Source organism: Scardinius erythrophthalmus (genome assembly GCF_964197995.2).
Source record: "Scardinius erythrophthalmus genome assembly, chromosome: 25".
Taxonomy (NCBI): Eukaryota; Metazoa; Chordata; class Actinopteri; order Cypriniformes; family Leuciscidae; genus Scardinius; species Scardinius erythrophthalmus.
In genome coordinates this window covers 20,908,322-20,928,896 of record NC_138245.1, presented here as the reverse complement: position 1 = coordinate 20,928,896, position 20,575 = coordinate 20,908,322, and the positions used below count along the sequence as shown (strand labels likewise).

The 20,575-nt window shown below is 37.9% G+C and overlaps 3 protein-coding genes across 3 annotated transcripts; all 3 read right to left on the bottom strand.

Moving 5' to 3' along the window:
- Positions 1 to 1,399: 1,399 nt before the first annotated feature.
- timm17a (translocase of inner mitochondrial membrane 17 homolog A (yeast)) lies at positions 1,400 to 4,716 on the bottom strand. The gene is made up of 6 exons (XM_081358081.1): positions 4,564 to 4,716; positions 3,605 to 3,704; positions 3,422 to 3,485; positions 2,649 to 2,777; positions 2,363 to 2,473; positions 1,400 to 2,284 (listed from the first exon to the last, which is right to left on the bottom strand). The coding sequence occupies exons 1-6, from the start codon at positions 4,587 to 4,589 to the stop codon at positions 2,214 to 2,216; spliced, it is 501 nt and encodes a 166-aa protein (XP_081214207.1). The 5' UTR covers positions 4,590 to 4,716; the 3' UTR covers positions 1,400 to 2,213.
- Positions 4,717 to 6,000: 1,284 nt separating this feature from the next.
- lmod1b (leiomodin 1b (smooth muscle)) lies at positions 6,001 to 10,688 on the bottom strand. The gene is made up of 3 exons (XM_081357240.1): positions 10,181 to 10,688; positions 7,711 to 9,453; positions 6,001 to 7,515 (listed from the first exon to the last, which is right to left on the bottom strand). Exons 1-3 carry the CDS (start codon positions 10,448 to 10,450, stop codon positions 7,489 to 7,491), a joined length of 2,040 nt encoding a protein of 679 aa, XP_081213366.1. The 5' UTR covers positions 10,451 to 10,688; the 3' UTR covers positions 6,001 to 7,488.
- A 396-nt stretch (positions 10,689 to 11,084) lies between these two features.
- On the bottom strand, positions 11,085 to 20,330 carry shisa4 (shisa family member 4). Its single transcript, XM_081357228.1, has 5 exons — positions 19,897 to 20,330; positions 18,704 to 18,881; positions 17,365 to 17,501; positions 14,650 to 14,835; positions 11,085 to 14,069 (listed from the first exon to the last, which is right to left on the bottom strand). The coding sequence occupies exons 1-5, from the start codon at positions 19,952 to 19,954 to the stop codon at positions 14,029 to 14,031; spliced, it is 600 nt and encodes a 199-aa protein (XP_081213354.1). The 5' UTR covers positions 19,955 to 20,330; the 3' UTR covers positions 11,085 to 14,028.
- Positions 20,331 to 20,575: the final 245 nt, after the last annotated feature.

Genomic DNA, 20,575 nt, shown 5'->3' with positions numbered 1-20,575 from the left:
AAACATGTAATTTGTATTTAAACATTTTTTTTTTCACACAGTAGGCTACCCCTATTATGTATTTGTATTTAATTATTTTTTTCCACACAGTATTTTGTATTTTTTATTTTATTTTAAATACATTTCCATGTATTTATGCCCATCTCTGCCTGCCATCATCATCAATTTCGTGCTGTTATGGAAATATCATGAATTACGGATGATGCTATCGAAAGCTAAATCAGGCTAGTTGTATAGCTGGACAGAAACGTGCACTCAGTAGCTACTCTAAATATAAAGACACAATATTATACATTTAAAGATGTTTACTTATTAAAACCGTAGTAAAATCATTCACTGGCTACCTGGTGACTCGATGAGGTACGAGTAAATGTCCGGGTAAGCCACTGGGTGGGGTTGATAGACCAATTTGACGCTGGTAGAATGAAACGGGATATGTTTTTAAGTTGCCCAAATTAAGTTTATAAATGTATCGTTCACGCTCTATGGAAGGCAGGGTGGACATATAATTACTCAACGTATTTCATCTAAGTGATTTCTGAAGTTATACACGTCTGCCGGCTGTGTACGGACGTTGTTTTGTGCCGCTATTTTGTATTGAAGTCTATGGGAAGTCTGGTTTGTTTTCCCCTAAAAAGGGGCGGTTACAAAATTGACAGTTAAGTTCCCGGATGTGCCGGTTGTATGTATTAGGCCCAAATTACAGTTGCTCCTCCTCGCTGGACGTTTAGCGAGGGGGAGCGAGACGTAAGCTCCACCCGTTTGTTTCGCAGTGAGCAGCCTCGAGACGGGTCAAAAATGATACCGTTGCATATTTAATATACTAATATCATATCTGTATTTGACGTGTTCTTCTAAAAATTGGCAAAATTAACTTTTAGCATATAAATATAAAATTATCCCAAAATATTTATGATTAATCTTTTTCTACTGATAAAACTGATCTTTTACTACACTGAATTGTTTTCCCTCTAGAACCATCTAGATTATAGCAATTTACAGTTCACTAATGACTGAAACAAAATGGCTATTTGAATTTTTTTTTGTCTGAACACGCCAAAAACGTCATTAAAATATTAACCTGACGTCAGAAAATTGCTTTTGCAATTTAGATTCAATTGTTTTCTATCATGATTTTTAAAAATATATATATATATTTTTTTTTTGTCTCCGTATCGGCTTATTTGGAGACATTTAAAGTTAAATCTACATTTCAACTTGACACTTGCTGTGCACCACTATGGGTCTATACTTCCCTCTAGTGGCCAAAATGACTTACTTTTTATTTTATTACTTAACTCAATGGACGAACTTTGAAATGGAGGTCTAGTTTTAGACAAGCAATTACCATATTAAAATAATAATATGGTACATTATACACTTAATGATATCTACGTGCTTTTCACACAGAGCAATAACTAGTTTATTTACTATCTTTCTCAGCCTAAATTTGTTCATATATGCACCAGAAGTGACTCTGTCCCATCCATCCACTTTTTCTCTGCTGCATTTGAACAAAACTACTAATATTCACTGTAGATAAATCCTTAAAGTACAATACAGTATAACATCTTGAAATTAGGAAGTTGTACTAGAAAATAAATAGCTACATCAAATAGTAAACTGTGAAGGAACAAGCTTTGCAAGAGGTTTGGCATAAACCAGTCAATAAAACCCCCCACTATGATATTGTCAAAGCCCATGAAGTTTACATTAAGGCAAACAATCAGTACACGGGCATGTATTAAACTCTCTGATGCACGCGCGCGCACACACACACACACACACACACACACACACACACACACACACACGCAACAAACACACTTTACACAGTCAAATTGATTAGGGCTCAACATGAAAAACCTAGAATGACAAACAGCATACCTATAGCTTCATCAAACATTTCCAGCTGTGTCAAGGACAAAATGAGGTCACAAAAACAAAAACACAGAAAATATGGATGAAAAAACAGGTCTGAGTCTGATTTCCTTATGACTTAAATAGGGTGACCCAGAGGCCAATGACAAGGCTGAGAATAGCAAAAGGCATACACAATAATAGGGACAATAGTGTTTGCCCTTTATATTCTTTTTGTCACAGTCATTCGTGGTTGATGGCATGCTCTGTTGATGAATAAGGTCCTCACTGTAACTTCAGTGTCTCAGTTGAGTTCATGGAATAAGAAAAGGCCTTGAGTTTTAAAGGGCTTCTCATTGGTACTGTCTATAGTCTCCGAATGACGAAGCAGGCATGGGAGCAGGCTCTTCTGCAAACTGTGGGCCTGTAGAGAAAAGATTATGTTGGTTGATTTGAATTTATAGAGTTTATTCAGTCTCAAAGGATGACTTGCCACACTTACCAGTTGGGAATTGCGCTGAGGCGAACCTTGTGAGCAGAATTCCTGCACCTTCTATTAATGCAAGCAGTATACCTCCCATTGCAGCAGAGCCAAACATGGCCACTGGTCCATCTGTGATGAGACAAGAAATTAATATCACACAAATAAACACATATATTTAAATAAATAAATATAAAAAGAAGAACATTAAGAGAATGCACTTTAAATATTTATAAACTGGCAAGGAATTAGAACTTGCATAAATGTGACCACATCGTTATCTATATTAGTTTGAGATTTGACTTACTTCTTGCAGCTAAAATGGCTCCTGTCATGGCTCCACTTGTGATTGAGTTCCAGGGGTCTTCTTTGCCCCTTACCTTCACCAGCCCACAATCAATCATGGAGAAGAGGCCACCCCACACCGCAAAGCTTCCTAATGATGAACAAACATTTGTATTTTGTAATATCTTTCAAATTAAATACATGAATTATTAGCCAATTAGGTGTCTACATAACACACGATTTCTGTCCCTCCATTGACTGGTACGCAAATACCACTTGGACGCTTCAAAAAGTTAATAAAGAGCTTGTAAAACTAGTCCAAATTTTCTGAAGAGACACGATCGCTTTATATGATGAACAGATTTAAATTGAGACTTTATTAAAAATATCTTTGTGCTCCAAAAAATATCATTTGAGTTCCAAAGATGAATTTAAGTCTTACAGGTGTGGAATGATTACAGAATTTTTAGGTGAACTAACCCTTTAATTTGAACAAACTTTAAAAAATAAAAAGAAAACTAAAATCAGCCATTAGAATGATTTCTGAAGGATCATGTGATGCTAAAGTCTGGAGTAATGGCTGCTGAAAATGTTCAAATTGTATTAAAATAAAAAAAAAAACATTTTACAATATTAATATATTTTATGTATTTCTGATCAAATAAATCCAGCCTGGCTGAGCATAAGACACTCCATTCAAAAGCATTAAAAAAAAATCTTAACCCCAAACTTTTGAACTGTAGTGTCTCACTCGCATTACATGTGACAAATAACCTTTGAACCCTTAAACATTACCTCCTAGTTGTGGAGCTCTGGTCCTTATGGCTGTCAAACTACCCCTCATTCTGTGATTCATTCCCTAAAAAGATGAAAAACAAAAACACCAATGACATCTTAACATTGGGCCCAAAAGTACAACAGGCCCTCAACTTTAAGTAAAACAACAGTGCTTTATCAGCAGCAGAGAGAATTACTCACTGAGGGAGAGTTTCTAAAGCCTTTGACGGCCTGAAAGATCCCTCCACCGATGGCCCCCATGGTGAAAGCACCCCCACAGTCATCCACTATCCTCCAGGGGCTGAGAAACAACAACAGTATGATTATGAGAACACTAATAGCGCATAAAGATCATCTCTGCTACTAACAAACAACCCTTGCAAAAAGTACTCTGGTAAACATGATCTCTACAATTATTTCAATGCACGTTTGGGTTACTTTTTAAGGTGCCCTTATTACAGAGTATAGATACAAATAAGTACTGAGTAATATTAATTAATAACATGTAATTACTGTATAATTAGGGTTAAATTTGGTTAAGGGTTAGATACTTGTAATTATACATAATTTACTGTCATTACTATGGTAAGTACATGTGAGATGTGTAACAAGGACACTGCAAAAGAAAGTGTTTACCACTTTCGTTAGTGGAAATCCTACTCGAGGAAGTATCCATAATAAGTATCCATAATGTCGCTCAATAAATGAAACAGAAAATGGGTATGTTATATAAATATGACACATTTCTATAACGTTAGTACTTATGCTTTCACGTCGTATTGCTAGCTAAGTTATCTACAGATCCTACTAACTGTATGTTAATAGAAATAATAGCCTATATATTATGTGTAGTAGTTTAATAGATTAAACATTTAAACAATATATATGTAATATTATTAAAAATAATGTAGAAACTAAATCAACCGATCACCGGCAGAACAAGGTCATGTGCGGGACTGACAGCAAGAAGCCTTTACTGAAGGACATCGTGTTAACTAACATCCAGTAAACCGACCATATCTCAACAATTCGAGCGTCAAACAGCCTGACAGTTAACCAGACCGCATAAATAATAAAGAATATTTTAACTGTTATAATAACAACAAATATAAATGTTCGAAATGCATCAAATAAAAAAGTTGTTTGAACTGTCGGCTCACCAAGGCTCCCTCGCGTACTCCTCCATTTTGTTCTTTTCCTCTTCCCACTGACGTAACAAAGCACGTGCTGTTGCAGTGAGTGACGTAAGGTTTTTCCGCGTGGTCCTTTGCTGTCTTTTTCTTTGTGATCGTTGAATTGCTAGAGGCCCCTCTAGTGGCAGTATTCACACAAATTACCAACCATTTACAGTGAGACAATATGCAGAGCTCCCACAAATGGGTAACTCAATTTCGTCCACCATGGATTATAGTTTACGAGGCCCCATCTTGTTGCCCCCACACATGTTTTTTTACTAGGGGACTAAACAAAATAGAAAATTGTATCTTATAATTGTGCTTTTGAATTTAGCTAACTTAGCTAAACTTTAGCTAAAAACATAATTTAGGCTATATGCCAAAATTACATTTTATATGAGAATTATGCCTGATATCACAACATAGCCACTTTAAAGTTGTCAAGTGGCTAATAAAACTGTTCTTTATGGTAGAGCCTCTTCGATGCGCCTAGAGGAGATGGGGCTGCATTAAAAGTAGGTTGATGACTCTGCGGTAAAACATAATTCAAAAACCTCTCTCGACTTCATGTCGCCTCTATGTTATTGCTCTGAGTCCGACACGCGGTTGGCTATGTTTCCATTATTAGGAAGGGGAAAGGAATGAGATGCAGTCTGAGCCTGCATTGAGAAATGACCAAATATAGACATTTTAGCAGTCCTGAGGGTTAGTCAGGGGCAATCAAAATATAAACAAGCTTGCTTCGATTCCAATCAACTTTCAGACTCCAGTTTCAGAAGAACATTTCTGAAGAGCTCTGAAAAAGATGAACAACAGACTATTGAGCGATTACCTCTAGCCCCAGTGGTGATGTATATCCTGTAATCTATGCATTGCAATAAGCACCTGCCACTTATCTGAAGATCATAATTCCCTAAGAAAAGAGGGAAAAGTTTTTGAGCTTTAAACCTGTGACCTGGTTGAATGTAATTTGTAATGTTACATCACAAGTGGTGTGGTCTTTTGTCTCTCGTTATCCTACATAGCCTTTGTGTATAGTTCTTTATTCTAATGACCAAATGAGCTAAGCAGAACTATGTGGCATTAGCAACAATGCATTAGATCACTGTTTTTTTTTTCATGCCCAAGGAACTCATTGTAGCTCTGGAAGCGTGCTAGCCCTTTATAGGATCTGTGTGATCATGTGAAGAGCTACTCACTAACACTAGAACCATTCATTCTATCTATGGTTCTGAACTGGACTCTAAAGCTTTTACAGCATTTTTATATCCCCACAAAATGACTCAGAAGGTTAGATTGGAGTAAATTAAAAGATATGTTTACATAGTATTGCAAGTTACTATGCATTCTTTATATGACTTTAACAGTGTCGATAGTTATGGATATTTCATCCAAGAAAATTCGGTCAATTACTCATCATGTCCTTTCAAAACTGTATGACTTTATTCTGTGGAACATAAAAGAAGATATGATGACATAATTTTCACTTTTGTAAGACAAACTCACTAAAGGGTAAAGTATGTCTTTAAGGAGTTTGTATTGACATAAACCAGTGGTTTTATTTGAACTAAAAATAAAACTATTAATAATTATTCTCAGTAGTTGAAAAAAAGACAAAATAAAATATAAATATTGGATCAAAAGTTTCAATTTATAAAATAAGTTGCAGTTCCAATTATTACTAAAAGTAAAACTGAAAAAAAAAAATACCAAACAAAAAATGGCACAGCACATTAAGATAACAACTAAAATTAAAATGAATACTAAAACAACAGTGAAAAAGTTTTCTGACATTATTCTGACAATGACCTGAAAATAATCAAATAAAATCACATGACCCAGGTGTTTTTGTTGGACCAATCATATCTTTATCATGCAGATTCCTCCAAAAACAATTTGAATTTTCTACATAACACAAATGGAATTACTGAATTGTCACAGCTGAAACCTGATATAAGAATCATTTTATTCAACACAGCTTATTTTCAATGAGCATAACATTCTGCTCTAAATTCCATTAAGTGTGCTCTCGAAGAGAATGCTTACATTCCCAAATTAAAATCTCTCTACATTTTTTAATGTTGTTTGATAAATTACAGATGGACGGTAAAAAATTACACTTAACAGTGATTAAAATCTATATATACTCAATGGATTACATAAGTTTTAAGAAAATTTCAGATAAAAAAAAATATGTTTTGTAGTTTGTATGTTTACGCAGCCATATTCACATAGATCTGATTATCCATCCCTTTCTCCTAAATGCTGTAATTCTGTTCTCGTTGACACTCACTCATTCAAAATATAAGGTATTGAAGAATCTGTACCATGGAAACAATACCTGTTGTATGTGATTTAAAAAAAAAAATTAGAATCCCACCTTTAATCTCTGATCAGCAAGAACTTTTACTGTCGAGATTCCCAGACCCAACATACTAGGATAAAATCCAGGTGATTGTTTTATTTCGTACATAATTAAATTCAGTCATATGTAAGAAGATCCAATTTTACTGCCGAAACAAACATCTACTCAACATCCACATACATACCAAACACACACTAGTAAATCTATCATATGAAATGATTCATTTAGTGCAAATGACAAGCAAGGCATCAAGTTCTCTGCAGTTCCATAGGCCATCGAAACCTCTAAGCACCCACGACTGCACCACACTTCCGTTTCTTTAAATCGTCCAGTGTATTTTGTACAAAGACCCCTGGGCAGAAGCTGTGCATTCAATGGAATAATCACCTAAACCTATACCTGTCTTCCATACTGTAGGGCAGCAGTAAAGACTCTGTATGGAAGATTCTGAGTGTTGATCTTCTCAAGGTCTGTGAGATGTCTGTCCTGTCCTTTCATTCCTGTCTTTTTTTCTTCATTCATGTTTATCTCTCTGCACTGCCGGCTTACTGCAACAGCTTTGGTACTGCAACCTGTGAAAAACAATTCATTATGAGTTCAAACTCTCTCAGGGAAAACAGGAAAACCTCTGAATATGAGACCCAATGTATCTACAGGAAAGCTTCAGGATAATAAAAAAAAAAATGACTTGCAAGATTATATATAATTTAATTAGGCCAATATGTTTTTTTTAATGTAAATGATTTTTAAAATTAACAATTTTATACCTTTTTGAGCTTTTTGATATTGCTGCCTCTAATGGAAGCTAGAAGTTGGTCCCTTGTATTTTGAGCTCCTCCTCTTCCTCCTCTCCTATCATCAAGCTTCCTCTGTGACACGGGCGTCAGGGAGTTCTTCAGGAAGTCTCCGTCTAGCATTGGAGGTGGTGGTGGTCCTCCAGGCGGTGGTGGTGGCGGAGGTGGTCCACCACCAAGCCCACTGACCCTTTTCTTATGAGTCAACTTGGGCGATGGGGCTGGTGACGGTATGGGAGAAGGTATAGGAGACGGCCTGGGCGAGGCTCTCGGGGAGCCTTTACCAAAGCCGGGTTTTGGAACTTCTAATGAGTCTTTCTTGTCTCCAGCACCTTGGGCTTGAGCTTGCTTCTGTTCCTGCAACCGCTTTTGTCGCTGACGGTCCATATTTCGACTAAGAATACTGGTCATGGTCATACGAGGACCAGCTAACTCAAAGTGGTAGCCTAGTTTCAGAAGAGTTGTGTTTTCTTTTAAGATTTTGGTCATTTCCATCTCAGACTTCCCTCCGATGATGTGTCGCTGGTTGTGGAAGCGTAGCTCAGTGAGTGTGGAGTTGTGCTGGAGGGCATGGATCAGGGCCATGATGCCTTTGCTAGTAAGTAGATTGGAGTCCAAATTGATGCTAGTGATGCTTTTGTTAATGCGTAAGGTCTCTGCAATAGCATAAGCCACATGGTCATCAGCACGGCAGTTAGCCAAAGAAAACGCTTTGATGTGTGTGTTGTTTTTCAGGGCCTCTGCGAACTGAATAAGCGTTTTGGTTTTTATGACCTCAGAATTGTTCACATTGAGTTCAGCCATGCCCGGATCATTGCAACGAACTCTCTCAAGGTCTTCATCAAACATACTGGCCGACTCATCCTCCTCTTCCTCCTCTTTGGTCTTACTTTTTGAAATGGTGTCTGAGACACAGTTTCCAATGTTCACTTCCTTGGTGGGTTCATGAATTTCATTTATGATTTCATTTTGTTTCTGAACATCCTCTCTTTCCTTATCGCTTGCTTTTGCATTATATTCCTGCGGCTTCTTCACATTTTCATCGTTCTTTTCAGGTTCTTTCTCTTTATTTTCGGCAAGTCCCCTCAATTCCAACGTGGGGCCCTCTTTCGTCTTCTCGCTTGACCTTCTTATTAGTTTTTCATCCTTGTCCTCTTCTTTTGTTTTGTCTTCTAGAACCTGATTTTGCTTTTCCTCTAACCTGGACGGATAGCCTTTAGTCTTGTTCTCCTCTCTCTTCCTAATCTCTTCCTTTCTCTCCCTTTCCTTCTCCTCTTTCTCCTTTAGCCTAGAAATCATCTCCTTTGCTCTACTTTCCACAGATTCCCTTTTCCGACTGTCTTCCTTTCTATTTTTCTCTTTACTATCCTCCTTTTTCTCCTGAAGCTTAGAAATTAATTCTTTGGTTTTGCTGCTGCTACTTTCTCTCATCTCTCTTCTGTCTTTGAGTTTACTCCCATCAATTTGTTCTTTCACCTCTACTTTTCTCTCACTCTCCTCATCCTTCTTGGAAAGGGCAGATTTGTCATCTTTAGTGCCCTCTGTGACTCTGCGGGTCCTGTCCACCATTCTATCATCACATTTAGGGAAGGAAGAGGTGGAGGGGGTCCTCTGAAGTTCTCCATCTCTGCTGTCAGACGTGGAGGTATTCTTCTCTTGGCTCAGGCCCATCTTACGCAGGTACTCTTGCTTCCGGCTCTCCTTCTTCGGCTCTCCCTGAGGATCAAACATGTATAAATTATGGACAAATTATGCCGATATATACAATCAAATTTATATGTTTGTTTTGGGTGAACCGACTGGAGGAAAAACCAGTGGCTTAGGCCTACATACTAACATGAAAATGTTCAACTAAAGCCACTGCTTTGACACAGATGGTTATATAAAAGCTGTAGTGCATGCACATTGGATGTTTACACTATGCACAGTCGGTTGTTTCACAGTGAAGAAGATGTAAACTTGCACAGTGGCTGAGTGTTTGATTTGTGAGCTGCACTTTTTCACTGGAAAGCTCCAGCCTTGGCAGACTTATCCTTAAAAGGCAGTGAGCAAAGGAGCAATCAACCAAGGAACTTCAACTGGGCCAACATTTCAAGAGTCTTTAATATCCAAAGAGACTCCATTAGGTATACATTTCTCCTGCTTGTATTATGTATTTAAATTGAAAAGTAAAAAAGTAAACATTGCATAGCCTTTTACAGTTAAAGTTTGAACAAGTCTAATTTGTAAATGTTATAAAAAAATAAGGTGGACATTATGCAAGTGTCATAAAATGATACAAACACATCTACAAACAAAACATATGTCAAGCCACATTAGCCTACTTTTATTCATTTATTCTGCCATGTCTTCAAGGTCCTACTATAAGCATGTTAGGTTAAACTCCAGTATTCAAATTTTCATAGACAAACTTTTAAGGTAGGCAGGCTAGTGAATATTTTACCTCCGTTGACAGGTTTCTCTGGAAGCGGGATTTGAAATCATCGGTCTGGCTGCTCAATTGTGATTCCTTTTTAACTGGCGCGGTTAGTTTTAAATCCGTTTGGTCCACAACGATTATTTCACTCGGATCTGGATCGGGAACAACTGATACCTCTTTCTGAAGCTCTTCCATTTCTTCGGGTGACAGGTTTGACAGCAAGCTGTCGAGGTCCGGGTCCTCGCTCACCTGTCGCCCGGTTTTAGTGAGTCCCCTCACTTTCCTCCGGGACATAGTTGCGTTCAATAATGACAAAAACCTCTGTCGAATTTGCTTAAGATATCCGTGTATTTTTCAGTTATTTTACCTTTTGAAAAAAAAAAATCATTCATTAATAGAGCTGTCCGATTAGAAAGTGAAGATGAAAAACGAGGAAAAGAGTCAAATTAAAGCCTTTCTGGATGTGAAAGAAACCCGAGGAGCAGCGCGAGACGCGATGGACTGTCAGCGTAAGTTTGCACTGCTAGGACATTCCTTGAAATCCATCGAGCACATGACCATATTTAGATGGGGGTACATAGTCCTTTAAAGGCAATTGGGAAGGATATGGTTTACTAAAACTCAAAAGCATCCCAGAAACGTACTCTTACTTCCTGCTAGGAAATCAGGATTCCTTGAGTAGCCTAGTCCATAGCCTAGTCTACTGAAAATATTTTTTCCAGTGATGTTAAAGAATGTTATAGAAACAGGTTGGATACTATAATAGGCTGCTGTGCTATTCCAGGAATCAGTTTAATGTGGTTCAATAGAATATAGGCTATTCATAAATTTTAAATGATTATGCTTCATCTTAATGGAAGCAAATTTGAAGCCAAGACCACAAATCTGTCACCAATGGTTGCAGCAGAGAAACAAAAGGGCAGGATTTAATAGCAGCAGTGTTTATTACAAACTCAAAATGATCTGGATCTCGTGGATCTAAAGAACACAAACATAACCATTGTATACAGATAAGAGCGGAACAAATACTAACTGAAAACAGGCTCAATATATACTAACTAACTTAAATCAATGAAAGAAACGAGAAATAGGTTTCGGTGCATTAATCAAACAATGAATAACCATGGAAACAAATGCAAACAAAGGAAACAGAACAGGACACAATGAAAAACAACTCAAACTTAAAAAACAAAGTCCAACAGAGGAGGAAGGAGGACGAGGAGTAGGCAGAAGGGACCTCCAATGATGAGGGAGGAGCCAGGGAGGAGATGACAGGGGAGGAGTTAGGGAGGGTGTGACGGTGGGAGAAGCCAGGGAGTGACTCTAAACAGAGCCATCAGGATGCAGGCCCACGGTGGAAATGAAAGAGGGACGAGCCAGGGTGTAGCCAGGAGCACAACTGAGTGAGGTGGAGATGAGGGTGGTAAAGACACAGGAAGAGCCGAGGAGATGAAAACCCAGCGCGACACCGATGGACTGGAGGGCAGAGGGACTCCGGCAGACCGAGGCAGAGCCGGAGTGAGTGAACACAACGGTGGAGCCGAAGAGAAGGAAGAGACCGGAAGTCTGTGCCACAACCAGGGTGATGAGGAGGGGTCACAGCGGAGCTGAGCTAGCATGGAGCCAAGGTGGAGCCGATGGGTCGACAGGATGAGGTGGAGTCCGGGGCTTTGAGGCTTCAGATAGTAGATCCACACACCAATGCAGAGCTGGAGAGCTGAAAGCCCAAGGTAGATCCGAGCTGCTAGGGAAGAATGAGCCTAATCTCCATTCAGGGGTAATCTCCATGAGGGATGTTATTGCCGGCTCATGCACCTGTTCAGACTTGGCTCTCTGTGGCTCTGGGACTACAGTGGGCTCTGGTGCTGTCTAATTGCAGCAGTGTTTATTTACATCTGTTGATATGGTTACTTATTGATTTCAGGCACAGCATGATTGGAGACAGCAAAGTCAAGTCTGTTTTTATTGTAAAAAGAGAATTATGCAATATTCCTTGTCCAGTCTGTTCAATTAGACCTCTCTTATAGGATGATTAGTGCAAATTCAAACACTAGTAGCCTATTAATTGCCTCACCCCCAAGTAAAATGCCTGTTAATATTACATGTTGTAAAAATTTCTCTTTATAGTTCCTTTTCTTATTTGTACTTCACATTCCAGAGTGACAAATACAGTAGCATAAGCTGTATATAACAAAAACAACACTGTTAAATATACATTATTTTAAATAACTAACACGTTATTTAAACAGTGGACTAAGCATTAATACTAATCTTACAGATGTGAGATGAGGAGGTAGCAGAAAACAAATACAAATCGCACCTCAAATGTACCTGACAATTGATTCTTTTAATGAGATGTCTAATTCTTTTAATTTACATTATAATCTACCCTTGAAAAGTTTAACTTATGATGAACTTTTAAAGTAATTAAGGCAGAGACATCCACTCGTGCTAATATAAATGGGTGAAAAACACTTAATATGGCGTCAATGGAAGTCCCGGCTTATGGTGCAGTCGCATTAGCAGAATTTCACGAGCAAAAAAGTTCCATTATCTATTGTTAATAATGTAGCGATGTATGAAGCACAGCTCAAACAAAAGTCACCTTCAAACATTGATTGTTGGTCAATGTGGCACATTCGCACAATGCGACAAAATTCATAATTGTGTGGATTTCCATTAAAATGAGCCGAACAACGGTAAATTTGACAGCCCTTTTACAGTTAAAAGAGCCAATGGGAAAGAGTGTGAAAATGTGTATTTATTTATTCATTCATTTATTTTTGGCGTGAACTTAATGAAAGTAATTTTGGCCAACAAATTTAAGCATTTCCCCATTCAAGTAAATAGGAGCTGTACATGGCTGGAAATGTGGGCGTTACGAAAATAATCGCAGAGTGAAATGACTTGCCTTAAAGGGACTTAAACGTACCTTCGCTGTGAGAATGTAACAAAACATCATAAATGAATGTGAAATGTTTTACAAAAACCTTTTTGAAACAAGTAAAAACAGACTGAACTAAACTAACTGAATGCAAACATTGCTGTGATTTCCTTGACAGCTAGCCTGGGAAGGAAGATACAATAAAAGACATGCAATTCTAAGACATGCCGTTAACATTACAGCTCAACCTCAAGCCAGATCTAACAACAGTTGACGGACTACAAATGCGCAGAATGAAGTTTTGGCTGGTTGTGAGGATGGTATGAGACATGAAATTCTTTCTTAATGTAAGTTCTTTCTTATTTACAAACTGCATGTTAACTGTCTATAAGACATCTATGTCTCATGTCCGCATGTTAACTGTCTATAAGACACCTAAGACATGAAAAGCGTACAGCATGATTTGGTGTTGATGCACATGACATGCTCAGATTAGCGGTAAAATAAATATATTTTGAACAAACAAGCAGGGAGAGACAGCTAAGCATGTCTATTGCAGAATAAAGTGCAAATGTCACACGCTGCTTCTTATTTGGCGGACCAGAGTGATATCCTGGATAAGTCAGAACTGTCAGCCAGTCTCTTCTGCAGGACAGTCATATTTAACGGTCCATTTCAGAGAGTTTGAACAAAATGTTAATGGCAAATTTAAAGCAGTCTTTTAGTTCACAGAGTTGCTGGATTTAAGTGGGAAGAGTCTTGTTGATTAGTGAAACGTGAAAGCTGTACATCAAACAAGAAAACACTCCGACGGCATGAGGCGATTCCGAAGTCAGTTCATGCTTCACTCCACAAACTAATCAAGAAATAAATAACATAAATATTTTTTTTAAACCGCTTCTCATACAAGGGATTCCAAACAAGCATGGGCCCTCTTCATCACCCATTGTGTGGGTTATCTTCTTCTCGCTGAGGGACTCCAGCTCTTTCAGTGCCCTGGATATTGGGGAGGGGAGTATGGTGGAGGAGCTGAAAACACAACAATAACACAGTTCAGTGAAAAGCTTTCTGATTCTGTGTGCTATTATATACAAATGCGGTGTTTTTATTTCCACTGCACACTCTTAAAAAGAAAAGGTTCTTTATTGGCATCAATGAAGAACCTTGAACATCCATGGAACCTTTCCATTGGATTGGACAAAAGGTCCATTAAAGGGGGAAAATCTTTTTTTGGAACCTTTATTTTTAAAGCGATTGTTTTTTTCTTCCCTTGTATATCCATGTGAAAGGGCTTCTCCAACAAGAAAAAAATGTAGGGTGGGACTTGATTTTGTCAATCAGGAATTGATTGGATCATTTAGGTTCGCTATTTTGTCCCGCCCTCATGCCAGTAAACACGTCATCAGAGAAGAGATGTAGTTGCAAAGTACAGATGTTACTTCAATAAAAGTTAATGAGGGCACATGAGTTAAAAAATAAAAATGATGTACATGGATAAATGATTTAGTATAAATACTGCAATATTCCTTGAAATAATAATTGTCAGTTTTGATTTCATGGTGACTTTAAGAGCTTGGTATGCGATCTCTGACAGAGGCCATGTGAATACCTGCTTGACTGTATCCTGCATCAGGAGGATTAGGAGGATAAGGACCATGGTGCATCATGGGATATTGGTGAGGGACACCTGGATACTGTACCATTGGAAATCCAGGATAATCAGGATGTCCAATGGGTTTACCATAAGCGTCGTACATATGCTCCACAGGATAGCTGGCCATTGGAATGTGCTGGGCTGAAATTGAGACTAATGTTAGTTAAACAATGATTTTTATTCTTCATAAGAATCAATTCAAGCATTCTGAAGCATATTCAGGAGTAATAAGAGTATTCCAATTAGAAGCCGGAGGTAAAATACATAGAACTAATGAAGAACGCAATGCAATACCACAGTGGTTCCCAAACTGGGGTAAACGTACCCCTGGGGGTAGTGAGGTGACAGAGGGGGTACGTGAACAAAATGCTGAGTTTTGCTGTTCATTTAATCCTACTCCACCTTAAAATAACATTAAAACCGAGCATGTATTTCTAACAGGCAAAATGTCATAAAAGGTCAAATACATGACATCCAATCAAATTACCTCATCTTTTGTGGTCAAAACTGACTGCATCCACACAAGCAGTGTGCACATGATAGGTTGCATGCAGAGTTTGCTGCCTTAGCAAATCGGGCTACATTACTGACGTTCTTGACAATGTACCTTTGTAAAAGTGGGGATTTAGCACTTACTACCATACACAAATATAGACACTGACTGTGCAAGGAGAATGATTTAAGACTCAAACTCTCTTCGATACAAAAACATACCCTGAGTGAGTGGAAAAACACAGTATTGTCAGTATTGTTTGCTCTATTTTGCAATGAAAAAATTTAATAAAATAGTTCCAACGAAAGCCACAGCAGAACTGTAACACACAGCAGTGATTCGTGAACGAATCTGCGGCTTTGAATGAATTGTGCGAGTCATTGATTCAATGACCTATTTGTAAATACAGGTTATAAAGGTATTGATAAAGGTAAAAAAATGCTCTGGAAAATCAATTTAAGGGGGCATACAGTATATTATGAAAATGTGTGACTGCAGTCAAAGTGGAAGAGAGGGGGTACATCGAAGGATGTTAAATGGGGGTACGCCACTCAATACCAGACCAGGAATAATACCAGAGATTTGCTAATAGGTTATTTTGCATTACTTTTAACATACTTTTACAACTTTCAACATATCACTAGGTGATAATAGTTTACATTTTGCGACGATATAGACAATGACGATTTGCCATGTTCACGTGAGTGTATTGTATCTGGTTAAGGTTGGATTTACTTATAGTAGTTGTAATAACAATGTATATTAATTAATATACACAAACCTAAAGGATTATTAGGAACACCATACTAATACTGTGTTTGACCCCCTTTCGCCTTCAGAACTGCCTTAATTCTACGTGGCATTGATTCAACAAGGTGCTGAAAGTATTCTTTAGAAATGTTGGCCCATATTGATAGGATAGCATCTTGCAGTTGATGGAGATTTGTGGGATGCACATCCAGGGCACGAAGCTCCCGTTCCACCACATCCCAAAGATGCTCTATTGGGTTGAGATCTGGTGACCAGATGGTGGGGGCCATTTTAGTACAGTGAACTCATTGTCATGTTCAAGAAACCAATTTGAAATGATTCGAGCTTTGTGACATGGTGCATTATCCTGCTGGAAGTAGCCATCAGAGGATGGGTACATGGTGGTCATAAAGGGATGGACATGGTCAGAAACAATGCTCAGGTAGGCCATGGCATTTAAATGATGCCCAATTGGCACTAAGGGGCCTAAAGTGTGCCAAGAAAACATCCCCCACACCATTACACCACCACCACCAGCCTGCACAGTGGTAACAAGGCATGATGGATCCATGTTCTCATTCTGTTTACTCCAAATTCTGACTCTACCATCTGAATGTCTCAACAGAAATCGAGACTCATCAGACCAGGCAACATTTTTCCAGTCTTCAACTGTCCAATTTTGGAGAGCTTGTGCAAATTGTAGCCTCTTTTTCCTATTTGTAGTGGAGATGAGTGGTACCCGGTGGGGTCTTCTGCTGTTGTAGCCCATCCGCCTCAAGGTTGTGCGTGTTGTGGCTTCACAAATGCTTTGCTGCATACCTCGGTTGTAATGAGTGGTTATTTCAGTCAAAGTTGCTCTTCTATCAGCTTGAATCAGTCGGCCCATTCTCCTCTGACCTCTAGCATCAACAAGGCATTTTCGCCCACAAGACTGCCGCATACTGGATGTTTTTCCCTTTTCACACCATTCTTTGTAAACCCTAGAAATGGTTGTGCGTGAAAATCCCAGTATCCCGTCTGGCACCAACAACCATGCCACGCTCAAAATTGCTTAAATCACCTTTCTTTCCCATTCTGACATTCAGTTTGGAGTTCAAGAGATTGTCTTGACCAGGACCACACCCCTAAATGCATTGAAGCAACTGCCATGTGATTGGTTGATTAGATAATTGCATTAATGAAAAATTTAACAGGTGTTCCTAATAATCCTTTAGGTGAGTGTATAATATAATAATAACAGCAAACTGCAAACAAAAAATACATTCTAAATATTACCTTCTCTATATGTGACAATAAAATATGTGTCTCTGCAACAAAACAGATTTTTAAAGTTGTTTATTTGTATTTTTAATGAATTGACTTTAATAAAATACCACATGTAGTAAATTCAGGATGGACTGCGAAGAGAAAGAAGTGATTGTGTTTACCTTCATAAGGAGTTCTGCCACGTTGCTGGCGGCGCTGGTAAAGGTAACAACAGGAACACATGAAGCAACAGACCATAGTTGCTATAGCAGCCACAAAGAGCAGGATCGATGAAGCAATGCCAGCTATAGTGGAAGGGCTGAAAGAGGCAGGACAGAAAACTTCACTGGTGTTATCAAACATAAATTTCCATAGAAAATAGTTAGGCCTTTAGGTCTAGCAATTAGCAGCTTCACCATTAAGAACAGCATTTCTTTTATAACAGTCATACTTTTGCTCAGCTTTCCTTAAAATCAAATTAGTTTTATTTGGTGGCCTAATGTGAAATTAATGAGCCTCTCGAGGCTACACACTTGGTCCTTTTCAGGGATCTGAGCGTGATTCACTGGCCCATATGGGAACACTCCAACCGATCTTAGACCCTTTTAAAGCGAACCAAACTGTGACCATCTTGAGAGGTTGTGCATTGTAAACACAGATTGCTCCGGGCTAAAAACATTCACAAATTCCAGTTTAGCTTGGTCATCAGATGCCTCCGTACAAATCAGCTATTCATCATGGCTTGCTTCTGCGGACAGATCTCCCCAAAATATTCATTCATGACGTACACTTGTCTATTGTCATTCTGCTTTGAAACTCTATGAGAAAGATGCGGCTGCGTGAACAGCCTTGTTTATATTTTTGTGTTCAGGCCGCGGTATGTAATGATATTATTAAACTACTGTGTGTAAACCTTAATATAATGTATGAGGCGAACGGAGTGAGTACATGCTAGTTCTCATGATGCCTGATTTCACCAGTATGTTTCAATAAGTACATTACTAAACATGCACTTTAAAAAAATATTTTGAATGAATGCAATCACTGTCAGAACAGAAGCCTATTATTTTAAATTGAACAAAGTAAAACAATATTACAACAATGGACAATAACATAATTGTTAAGTTGTAAACACATGTATAATAATTTAACTTGTGTAGTATGAAACAATTGGCATCGTAAAGGCAAGGACCATTAAAAATAAACGCGATTTATACAGTGGATGTGTGTTTTAGTGCAAGAATATGGATGCAGTACTGCAACAAAATGTTTATTTTTGTGCAGAAGATAGAAAACCTACAGGAATATTCCATATTCAAAGTTAAGCTCAATCAACACAATCTTGGTTACAGTGTCCCATACAATGGAAGTGAATGGGATGGAATTGTGGAGGGTCAGCCATCAACCACTGAATTTGACTAGATCCAAAAAGAAACAAAAAACAAAAAGATATCTGAGACACCATTACTACTTAACCCTAGTGGTCAAGTGGTCAATAATCTAGAATCTTGAAAAATGTACCTGAGATGGAACAGCATGCAGCGCTTCTGTCCCGCCTCTGTGATCATCTTGAAGCCATCCAGGCAGCAGTAACGGCGGTGACAGTTCCCACAGCAGAACGTTATGAGTGGGCAGTCAAAGCCATTGTGCCAAGTGCCATTTTTGTCCACATACCACAAGCAGTCCTCATTTGCACTCACTGAAAGTAATAATACAAAAATAGTGTTAATAAATATAGCAAAACACTACAAAATAATGGGAAAAAATTGAAGGTGGTTACACTTAATATAATACAATAACATATAGGCTATATAAATATTTTCGGTTTTAAAAATATAGGTTTTATTTTACTATGCACAGTTAAAAAGCACAGGCTACTTTGAGAACAACATAATCAGTACTCATTTTGTTGGTGCTTTCTTGTTTTAGTTCATAATTTCTTTGTATGACAGCCTGGCCTAAAAGTGTCCACATAATTTGGCATGCGCCATTGAGTACACAACGTGTTAATAAAATTTTCTACAACTTTTTTAAAGGGTGAAGGTGTAAATTTTCCTAGACCGGACATCACTTTTTGGCCACTAGCCTCCAACATATACATATATACACTAAAAATTCATGATAATGGCCTAAATGCACAGGTGGGACAATTAATTAAATATTAATGCACAATAAGCACATTAATTCATGATTAGTTAACTCCTAAGATGCTCACTTAACTAAACAAATAATTACGAAAGAAAGTAATTTCTTACATTAATTTTACAAGATGTAATCTTAAAATAAATCTTAAAATATATTTTTTCATTTGATTTATTTATTACAGAAATTGCATATTTGTTTTTATATTCAGTAGCAGTATTTTAAATGTAGGTCAGTTAACCACTTGCTTCAAGGTCTCAACTTGGATTAGCTTTCAGTTACTGGTTATGCAGTGAATGACCTACCTACACAAAATACAGAAGAAAACAAATGCAGCCTCATGTGAACTTGCAAATCTAAGGGGTTTGAGAGCTGTTGCTATAGAAATTGACATTGTAGCAGCAATGTTACTAGTTGCATTATATAAAGCTATACATGATATCGTCGTCAGAAATAAGCATTATATTACTCAAATAATACCTTATATATATATACAAAAAAAAAAAAAAAAACATGTACAAGTAAATATTTGCAGCAATGAGGCCTATGAAGAAACTACAATATCGTCTTACCCTGCCAAGCCGAGAAAATAATATAGAGGACCGGTATAATGACGGCGTAGAAGGACATCCTGCTTCCAGAACACTATCCGTTATACCAGACAAAAATGGTTACATTTGCATCCTTTGAAAAGAAGAAAACCTTCAAATGATAATATTTGCCACGTCTCGCAGAAAGCGAAGCTCTGAATCAAGCGGCTTCGTGATCAACATGCAATCTGTGTGGAATGACACACCGCCCGTGACGCTACACGCCCGACGCCAAACGGCCAGTACCAGCCTCCTCATAGATGAAATAAATTAAAGGACGTTCATTTCCCCGGGATGAAGTGTTGTATTCAAACTAAGACGGGAAAAGGAAGATAATTATTCCGGAGATTCACCGTTGCTGTGTGTAATTGTTGTAGTGCATCAGACGCGCGAAATTCCATAGGGGGAAAATGGAGCCCGTGGGCTCCTGTGGCAGTTCACTCTTCTGGAGAGAAATACATGCATTCACATTAGCCTATATGTACACAGATTACGCTATATCGTTTCTGAAAATAAGTGTAATGTTACATATAATGCAATGCACATATATATATATATATATATATATATATATATATATATATATATATATATATATATATATATGTGTGTGTGCTATAACAACTAATTTAGCAAATGTTTCTATTTATTTCCTATAATA

Excerpts from the sequence above, each read along its gene's own strand:
- timm17a (XM_081358081.1), bottom strand. The coding sequence starts at position 4,589 with ATGGAGGAGTACGCGAGGGAGCCTTG. Across the intron at positions 3,486-3,604 it reads GCTTTAGAAACTCTCCCTCA|GGAATGAATCACAGAATGAG; the intron begins GTGAGTAATTCT and ends TCATCTTTTTAG. Across the intron at positions 2,474-2,648 it reads AGCCATTTTAGCTGCAAGAA|ATGGACCAGTGGCCATGTTT; the intron begins GTAAGTCAAATC and ends GTCTCATCACAG.
- lmod1b (XM_081357240.1), bottom strand. The coding sequence starts at position 10,450 with ATGTCCCGGAGGAAAGTGAGGGGACTCACTAAAACCGGGCGACAGGTG. Across the intron at positions 9,454-10,180 it reads AGAGAAACCTGTCAACGGAG|GGAGAGCCGAAGAAGGAGAG; the intron begins GTAAAATATTCA and ends TTTGATCCTCAG. Across the intron at positions 7,516-7,710 it reads ATATCAAAAAGCTCAAAAAG|GTTGCAGTACCAAAGCTGTT; the intron begins GTATAAAATTGT and ends TGTTTTTCACAG.
- shisa4 (XM_081357228.1), bottom strand. The coding sequence starts at position 19,954 with ATGTCCTTCTACGCCGTCATTATACCGGTCCTCTATATTATTTTCTCG. Across the intron at positions 14,836-17,364 it reads TGGCAGAACTCCTTATGAAG|CCCAGCACATTCCAATGGCC; the intron begins GTAAACACAATC and ends TCTCAATTTCAG. Across the intron at positions 14,070-14,649 it reads TGCAGGATACAGTCAAGCAG|CTCCTCCACCATACTCCCCT; the intron begins GTATTCACATGG and ends TTGTGTTTTCAG.